Below are 10000 nucleotides of genomic sequence, written 5' to 3' on the forward strand. Positions count from 1 at the left end.
CCTGGTTGACTCCCATCGAATTCTGGCCCAATCCCCGGCGAACAACAAAAATTCGTAACCATTGCGAAATTTGGGAACCATGGCGACAGCATTGCCAGCTACGGAACCATTGTGAGCTCGGAACCATTCCGAACCAACGAAACCATTTCGACATTTCGGAAGCATTATGAAGTTCGGAATTTTTTACGAATGGCGGGCCATACTCTCGCACACAGCAATCAAATTCAAATGTTTCCTCGGTTTCTTGATTTGCCATACGTATAATAGCGATACAATATGAAGGATAAAGCCAAATACCTGAGATCCTTGGGTTACTACGTGACTTCTGAAGCTACCCGAGAATAAACCAACACGACAGAAATTGTATTCTATTTTTAGGTCGGTGTCGGATGACATATGGGAAAATTCAGTTGCAAGGTATTATAACCCATTTTAAAACTAGTAATTCCTAATCGACGTAACCACAACGTCTAAGGAAATTCCAAGACAATCTGACCGAACGGCGGGAACTTCTCTCGCAATGAACTTGTTAATTTCCCAACGTTCAAGTTCACAATTTGATTGACAAGTACAACATGAAATTGCCAAGTTCGTAGCGAACTTCGGAAACCGCTTATCAAAAGTTTTGTGAAACGCACTGTAACATGCGTAGCACTGGCATAGAATTACAGTGTGTACCAGCAATTTGATTTCTTTCAATCATTCTTGAGATCATGAACAACGAAGGTATCAACAATTCCACTGAATCTTCCAGTGGATCTATTCAAGAAAATGATCATTCGCGTGTGCAGAGCGGTGAAGCAAAGGAAAGGGAAAGAAACGACTAAGCTACTGTATAAGCAGCACAAAACTCGAAGCAATTGCTTATGCAGAAAATAACATCAAGGAAGCCGCAGCACGAAAATTTCGTGTGGATGCAAGGAGAATCGGAGAATGGTGCCAAAAGAAAGCGGAGCTTGAGACTTCAGCGAACCCAAGGAAAAGACTACACGGCGGTGGTAGAAAGCCTCTTTCCACTGCGCTTGAGGATAGAGTGCTCGAGTTGATCCACGATATGAGAGCACGTGGTCAGCGCGTTTCCAGGCGGGCCATAAGCAAGAAAGGAGAGATCATTTGGCGTGAACTCAAGTCATCCGGAACGGAACCGATGTCACCGCTGGTCCTGACGACAACGAGGAAATATCCCAACAAGACTTTAAAGCAAGTAATGGCTGGGTAGTTTGCTTTATGAACAGGCATGGATTAACTTTTCGTAAACGTACCTCTCTTGCACAGCATGATCCCGGCAACCTTATTGATCGCGTGAGACATTTCATTCTTAACGTGAGGTGCAAATTTCACACAAAGCAGTATGCAATGGCAAATGTAATCGCCATGGATGAAACACCGATCTGGCTAGATATGCCAAGTGCTAATACTGTGAATGAGGCTGGAGCATCGAGTGTCACCATAAGGTCAACTGGACATGAAAAAGACAGAGTAACTGTTTGCCTAGCAGCCAAGGCAAATGGGCGTAAACTTAAGCCATTCATTGTTTTCAAAGGTGGAAAAAGAGATGTAAAGAGAATGAATGAAAACAGGCAATTATCCGGAAAATGTGTTATTCCCACGTCAGCCAATGGCTGGATGAATGAAAGCCTGACGGAAGAATGGATTCAGTATGTTGTCGGCCGCCTCTCGTTTTCTCCGAGGCTTCTTGTCTGGGACACATACAAATGCCACATAACGAATGGAGTCAAAGAAGCCCTACGACAGGCTAGCGTCGATGCAGCGTTGCTTCCTGGCGGGTGCACGAAATACATCCAGGCTCCCGACGTGTCCTGGAACAAGCCCTTTAAGAATCTGTGCCAAATAGCTTATGATGACTGGATGGCAGAAACCGAGCACGAAATTACTCCAGCGGGTCGCATTAAGGCACCTTCAAGGCGCAGCTGTGTTGAGAGAATATTAGCGGCCTGGGAAAGCCTCCCAAGTGACATTATCAAGAAGAGTTTTGAAGTGTGTGCGATCTCGCTACCCATTAACGGATCGGAAGATGACAAAATCCACTGTTTTCAGAAAGAAGGCCCACTAAGCAATGGGAGGGAGGAGTTTACTGAAAGGGCCGCGGCATTTTACGCTGCGCTGGTACAAGGTGCTCCCGTAGATGAAAACGACCCATTCGCGGATCTAGAGCCGGACATTTTCGAAGAAAAACCTAATGAGATTGTTGTCCACGAAGATTAGCCGATTAGAACACAAAGATTATTGCGAACGTTTGTTGATACAAACATAAAGGACGTTGGCGACATTGCCGTTTTTAAACTTTAAACGTTTTGTTCTGTTTGCATAAATACTGATTACAATATACACGTGCCGTATGTAATACCGTATGTATGAGATACAGGGACATTATGTCAGGTCGGGTCCAAGGGAGAAATCGTCCCGCCTTGACAAACTGCGCACGGATCTCAAAGAATGTGAAATAATACATCAACCTAAAAATAATGAAAAATTTACTTCATTAATAAACGCCAGACCCCGATTAAACGCTGGCTTCAAATAAACGCCGGGTCCCTGAGGCCAAGTTTTAAATAAACGCCGGGGGCGTTTAATCGAGAAAATACGGTATGGCTTCCTACAATGTGATTTGCACAGTCTGCAATATGCTCTTCATAATCATACTAAACAAGCACCAGTTTGTCACGCGGTATGTTTTCCATATTAGTGTATGCATGATCGGTGCCTATCTTGAAAGCGACCTTGTAGCCTTGTTTTATTTGATACTCAATTCTAAAGGCTGGTTAGACAATATCAAGCTCACTGCCCTTCGCACAGTCGCCATCGGTCTCACTCTGACCCTCAGCTTTAGTTCTTCGATGCACATCATTCGAAAACTGACGAAGCCAAGGGAGTCCTTGTTTGAGGGGCTTTCGGAGAAGTGAACCTGCTAATACTTCCGCCAGTTTGTTCTGAAACGTGATATTTCGAAAATCTTCGGCTGAATAAACATGTATCAAGGTTAAACATTTAGTGAGTGGCATTTAAATAAAAAGCTTTTCCCGTCTGTCATGCTTTCCCTACAAACAGCGTGGAAAATAAGAGCTTAACGTTTAATATCTAAACATTGTTTGCGGGCTTCTTTTCCTTGTGGCTTCAGTGCTTCAAATAAGAATTTTCCGGCGCTAGATTTACCGTAACAGCAAATTACAGGGGCACCCAAAGAGCAAATTCAACTAAAAACTTTAGAGATACATTTCGAAGTTCCTTATAATGTACAAAGATTGCTTAAGGAGATGTTTTATTAGCTAGAAGAATTTGATCTCTCGGGATTTCTTAGCTGAAAATTCAAGTGTCCGAATTTTTTAGGGAATCAAATTTTCCTTTCAGAAAGTTGCTAGCTGAAATTTACCTTCGACGAACTTCCTAGGGAATTATTTGCCTCCTGAAAATGCTAGTTGACCTTTTTGAGTGCCAGGCCAAAAATAGCAAACGAGCTGAAATTGGTAACTTTAGAGAGTCGTTCTGGTATTTTTCATATAAACTAGCACCGAGTGCACATTTCACGTTGGCACCAGATGCTAGGACCAGTGATGATCTTGTATACAGGAACTGCTTTACAGAGGGACACAATGGTCTGGACGATGTTTCAGTTCAAATAATTGATAGGGTTAATGGCAGTGTGGACAAGCCGGTGGAGAAAGAGGGCCAATGGGCGTAGAAATTAAGAACAGAGGGTGTAAACGAGAGTGACGTTTTTTAAAGCCAAAACCGCGGAGGTCGCAGGTGGAATTAAGTTCCTATAATATCTTTCTAGGGCGCAGCCTTTTTGTTACCGGTGAAGTTGTTAGCGTGCTCGTTTGTATGTAAGGGTTATCTGCCTGAAACGAGTGGATATCAGATTTAGTCACCTCTGGTTCCACCCAAGGGCGCAGCCCGAGGACGGAACCAGAGGTGAATAAATCTGACATCCCGGAGTGAAAGGCCGATAAAATGCTTATTTTACACATTGGTGCACTGTTGTTTGAGATGTCGGTAAAACAGCTTGATGAAGATTTGCAAAGAAACAAATATATGTAGTCTCTACGGACTTAAATTACATTCATGTGCGTGAAAAATTGCGAAAACAAAATTGTCATGGTCTGAGTTGAATATTTTAAAGTGTAGTTTGCCTCGTGTTATAATTTGCACTGTGGATTACCGGCTTGATCAAGTTCAGCTGATGTCGAAGTATGAGTGAATCGGACTCCAGTGATGATAATCTCATCACTCAAAGCAGTTTTTCTGCTACTATTCAGTTGTCTTGCGAAGAAGAAACTTTGTAGGATGTGCAGGAGGATACGCGTGAGCCTCCGCGTAAGAGAATTGCTCTCGATGGTAGTAGCGTGGATACTTCATCTAGTTCCACGTTTGCGTTTGCTAACTGCAAAGTTATATTTAACATGAAATGAAACTTGTATAAAATGAATAGAGATAATGTTATTAAATGATTCAATAAAATGGAAGTATTATTTCGTGAAGTAATATTGTCGTGTATTTGATGTTTTGAGGAGCCTAACTTCAGGGGAATAACTGCAGGGGAATTACTCAGCCCCACACTCCCTTGTTACAATCAAAAGCGGCCACCAGCTTTTCAGACAGTTTATTATTGGCGGGGAATGTTCAATATAATCCCTTCGAGAACAAAGGAAGCCGAGCCATGAGGCAAATAAATTTGTAAACCTCACTTTTATTCATATCGCATGCAACGCTTGTTGCAACCCTGAGGAAAGCTGTTGTCCACGCTACCATATAGGTGGTTTCTGAAGCACTGTGTTTTCCCTTGTGTTAAGTCTATGTTTTTCTTGACAAGTTGCCTAGTTGAAAGAAACAATCTGAACAACTCCATTTGTTTGTACCAAGAAGAAAAAAAATCAAATAATTTATGTTAGCATCACTGAGCTGCTAAATTTTATTCCTTGCTGAAACTTTAGTTAAGTATTGCTTTCCAGAAATAGTGTGTGCTTGCGAGCTTATATTTCTTGGAGACATGGGATTTCAACAAGCTTAGACCTGTGCTAACTTTTTTGTTTTGACAATTTACTGGGATCATATATATTTATGCTATATTTCGCACCTTTTATTGCACTCTAATTGCAGGTATAGTTTGGAAAACACCTCAACTGTTTTGGATAAATGTAAATGAAATATATATGAAATATGAAAAATATATATAAATATAGCTGGTTTCTGAAAAGCTGTATTTTCCCTTGAGTTATGTTTATTATACACCCGAAAAGGTCTTCATACGTTTTTGTATGTTTGAGATTACCATACTTACATAAATACTTCCAAAGCGTTGAACATCTCTATTTCGAATTCGAACAATGTTACGGGACACTTTGGAAATGAAAAGCTCTCTTTGCAATAACTCTAGGTTCAGAAGCCGGTTTACTATACACGATAAATGAAGTCTTTTTCATCGCAAGAATTCCCTCAAATTCAGCGATATCCTGACGCGACAGAAAGTTGTAAGGTACATTTTGAATAAAAATCGAAAGACGACTTGCAATTAGCACTCTGTTATGTACGGTTATGAGCATTTAGCGTAAATTAAACTGAGCAGTTTTACTCAGTAATTGGTACAAGTAAATGCTTAGAATTTCCTTGTCTGAGAATAATAACCATGGAAAGAAAATTACATAACTCATATGCATCATAATTTGAAATCAAAGTCGGTGTTGGCCGTTCAGGGCGCTGTTTTCGACATTTTAAACGAGCACCGGTACAGTTATAAGACCTTACTCCTCTACGGAAATCGGAGTTTCATCCTCACAATACAATTTCGTATCATAACTGTCAAATATAAAGCGAACTGGGTTGCCGATTTAAGGCTACATGAATCAAAACTGTCGATAACAAAAAGTACCCAGTTAGGTGCAGCGGTAGGTAAATAACTTTATTTAGCATATTTGGTGTACGGAAAGAAACACAAAGATATCAATACCTTTTATTATTATTTTATTATCATCATATATTTACTTTATTATTAATAGATTATTAATAGATATTTAACAAATTGATGTCAGTTTTTCATGCGTCTGTCCTGTTACAGATCATGAATTTCGTCATAACATTGTCAAAGTAGCTGTGGATCCACGAGGTGATAGCCGAGTGGATCCGCAGGCTACTTTGACAATGTTATGACGAAATCCAGGACAGACGCATGAAAAACGTACTGACATCAATTTGTTTTTTGCAATAACAAAAAGGCAGAGGGGCCAAAATTAAATCAAAACACGAGAAGAACCAGACAAAATTGTGAGAAACTTCAATCTCACGCGAGCAATATCCCGTCATTATCTCGTAAAGTATAAATTCATGTCTGTCCGCTTATTGACAGTAAAAATTAGCCAATGAGCGCACGAGAATTTTGCAGTCATTGTAAATTTTTTTTATTGATATCAATATCAATAAAAAATTCCCAGCACTTGGACATAAGGGAATTTAGCATGGGGCCAATTTTTTCAAAATGAAATGTCAATGTCAATTTTTGAGGAGTGCCGATTACGTGAAGAGTGTTGAAAATAGCATTTCAGAGCTCCTAGCTGTCCCTAAATAAACCTAGTAACGTGTAATATCGGAAAGTGTTGTGTGGTAACGTCTAGTGACGAGTAGTAACTGCTAGTGATGTGTAATAACGGGTAGTGATGTGCAGTAACGTCCAGTGATGAGTAGTAACTGGTAGTAACGTGTAATAACAGATGGTGATGTGTAGTAACGTTTAGTGACGACTAGCAAACGACTAGTAACGTAAAATTACGGGTGGTGATGTGTAGTAACGTACATCGACGTGTAGTAATGGCTAATAACGAGGGATAACGCCTAGTGATGTGAAGTAACGTTAAATGACGATTAATAATGGCTAGTGCTGTGTGAGTGCAGTGTGGTGACGAGTAAGCACGTCAGACTGTATAAAGTAATCAATGCTGCTGCATAGTGATGGCAGGTGACGTTGAGTACTGTATTGGATAAGGAATTCTAAGGGGAGTTTTCCTTTACTGTACTTGTTTTCAAGAGTAACTCCTGGTGTTGCTGAGTTTAGGTACAATACAATACAACACAATACAATACAACAACTTTTATTTCAACACGATGTTGATTAAAGCGTTGCCGTTTATGGGGTGGTGCATTTAAACTAACTAAAACTTAAGGAATAAAAATATATTGAAATCGTCTCAATAATATAGAAAATCGTTATCATTATTATGAGGCATCGTTTGCGGAGATTCCGCCTGAAAGTCTAAGGTACGTGATTTGTCGGGTTTAGAAGCCATTCTAGTATAGTTCTTGACGGTGGATGTCTTTGTGAGATCTGGGGTGAGGAGATTCCACACAATAGAAGCTCTGAATGCTATTGAATTTTTTATAAAATATGCGTTAAAGCGAGGCACTGTTACCGTGTTCGTAGTACGTAAATGATTGATAGGAGAAGTCTTCTTGGTTAAAATATGATCCAAAGAGGGAGGGGTACAATCATGAAAAATCTTATATGCTAATGTTGCCAACTTGACTTTGTACATAAAGTGTAAGGAATCCCATTTGGCAGTCTTAACTACTTCTGTAGTGAGTAATTTGAATGGGATTTGAATGGCAGAGAATAGCGACCCTGGCCACTGCTATGTGAGAGTGAGGACCTCCTGATGCCAACGTACCGGACTTGTTTTTAAACCTCAAAGCTTCCTACCTACGACATACCTCTATTACGGTCTAACTAGCACGAATCGGCTCCTAGTGCAACCAATGCAATTACTCGAAAAGAAGAAGTTCAGATGAGGTATTGGCATGGTGCCATGGTAAATGTGTCAGGCACAGGAACTGAAACGTCCTTGAACGTACCCTACCGATTTGTAAGACCTTCGGGCCTAGCGATTGCTGTGGGTCTAGTGAAGAGGGCAAAAACTCAGAGGAGGATACGTATATTGATGATGATGATGATGACAGTGGTTGGGAAAGGGAAGTAGAGAAACAGCAGACTGCACCATTCAGAATGCTTGCATGTGTCAGGTGATAGCAGGCCTTTTTTAGCAGACATTTGGGTAAGCAATCCCATGCAGATACAAATTATACCTCCTATTTTTTTTTAGATTTATCATTCAGTGCTTCATACAACATAACATGTCCAAAATTATATTTTTCCTATCATAACTCCGATTAGGATTTTAGTAGTACGGACTCGATTTCTAACAAACTTCAAAAGTTCCCAAAAGTTGCCACTGGGACTAAGATTTTGTCCAAATTTGGACTCCCTTTTCCCTCCCTTTCATGACCCTCTTCGTTCTCTGATTTTTCAGCCGTGAATTTGATGGTACTAAAGGGTAGAGTTTGTTAGCTTGTTTGATAAAATGGTCCACATTTGCTTTATTGCTGTCCCAAACTGGGAGGAATTGTCATCAATGTATCTTTTCAATAGTTTTTGGCTTGCTACAACAGACAAAGTAACGTGATGGTTTCCCGGATTTTCTTTAGCGTTTTTTCCTTCTTCAGTAACTGCACGAATTCTTCCCTTACGCGGAGAAAACTGTTTACAAAGGTTCCCTTTTAATAGTGATTTATATTTATATTTATATGTGTGTGGGAATTCAGTTCCGTACGTTTCACGTTGCTCTGTAGATATCCTTCTGTCAAACTTAAACGGAATATCAGACCTCATATAGAGCATGAGTCCTCCACCACGTATATTTCTGTCAATCGTGACAAAGCGAAAGCCATCAATCATAACTTGAATGTTGGGAAAAGTTTGGCCTAACTTTGTTTCCGAAATTATTAAGATATCGAAGAAACCCGACCGTAACCAATGCCGTATCTCATAAAACTTATGTCCTGCAATACTGTTGGCGTTGATAGGACCAATCTTACAATGTTCATGAACTCTTTAGTGATTTTCTCAAAGATAGGAGGGCGGTGGCCATTGTTGATTTGCTCATGCCAACTGACTTCTTCATGAACACACTTCTATCATTTCCAACTCCTTGCAGATCACTGCCAATCCAAGTGATGCTGCTCTATGTAATATTTAAAGATATGCTTTCGCATAGCGATACAGTTCGCATGAAACCAACGATCACATTCTGAACACAAAATGGCGTCCTGGTTGCTTCGTACATTCCGATTACATTCACCACAAGGATCCGGGTTTGGATCAATGTCTCCAGAAAGATTGATCAGGTGAAACAATCAAGCACCATCCACATCATATGGCACTCGGCTTTGCAGAAACGCCCGTCTTCCGCGACGAAGTCGAAATTGTAATAGAAGACGTCAAAATGTGGTAAGAACATCAGTGGCACACGTGACTGTGTGATTCTTGCCACACTTTGACGTCATCTGTGATCTGTTACTGAACAGACGCACAACAACATGGAATCTATTTCTTACAAGTATGTAAGACAAAAATGAAATATGAAAAAAAAAAAAACAAACAAACAAACAAAAACCAGTAAACGTGGGAAGGAGATGCAAATTTTTTATGTCGATTGACAAACGATTAAAGTCCCCGTCCCTTGGGGAACCAAAGCGTTACTGATCATAGATCCCCAAAAGAAACTTTTTCATGGCTTTTAGAAACTAATAAAGAAAGTTTTACTATTTTGTTACTTTTAGCTACAGAAAATAAGTTTGTATTCTAATTAGTGGCCACAGTGTTCATGAACATTAAAGGTTTCTAAGCATTCTGTGCGACGCCCCGTTTTGATCACAGAGGAGAAGTTAAGACCAGAAGTCTTCGCAATATCTCTGTACGATTTAAATATTTTAGGGTAATTTATGTTATAATGTACATTGCTTATTTTTACATTGGGTTATAATTGTGAGCCAAGCTCAATCTCGTCTTTGATAAAGACAACTCACCGTGTCCTTCCGAATTTGCTTCGTGTTGTGATAAATTGATAGCATAAACCGGTGTTTTCTCTAATCCATCAATGGAATCTGTTTTTATTTCAGGTTCAAAATTAGTGACTGGTTCAATGAGATAATCAGCACG

At 40.0% G+C, this 10000-nt stretch overlaps 2 protein-coding genes across 5 annotated transcripts in view; one reads left to right on the top strand and one right to left on the bottom strand.

The window, feature by feature from the left end:
- Nucleotides 1-2924, top strand: part of LOC138025554 (uncharacterized) — a 7313-nt gene extending 4389 nt beyond the window's left edge. The window contains exon 4 of the mRNA XM_068872749.1: nucleotides 2622-2924. Within this exon, the coding sequence (XP_068728850.1) occupies nucleotides 2622-2924 (303 nt within the window). The remainder of the gene's footprint in view (nucleotides 1-2621) is intronic.
- A 6541-nt stretch (nucleotides 2925-9465) lies between these two features.
- Nucleotides 9466-10000, bottom strand: part of LOC138025980 (myosin heavy chain, clone 203-like) — a 14479-nt gene continuing 13944 nt past the window's right edge. For all 4 annotated transcript variants that reach the window (XM_068873139.1, XM_068873138.1, XM_068873137.1 and 1 more), the window contains one exon: nucleotides 9466-10000. This exon is cut by the window's right edge and continues 1126 nt beyond it. The gene's annotated coding sequence lies outside the window, so the exon portion shown is untranslated.

The sequence above is a fragment of the Montipora capricornis genome, chromosome 12 (genome assembly GCF_036669925.1).
Source record: "Montipora capricornis isolate CH-2021 chromosome 12, ASM3666992v2, whole genome shotgun sequence".
Classification (NCBI taxonomy): Eukaryota; Metazoa; Cnidaria; class Anthozoa; order Scleractinia; family Acroporidae; genus Montipora; species Montipora capricornis.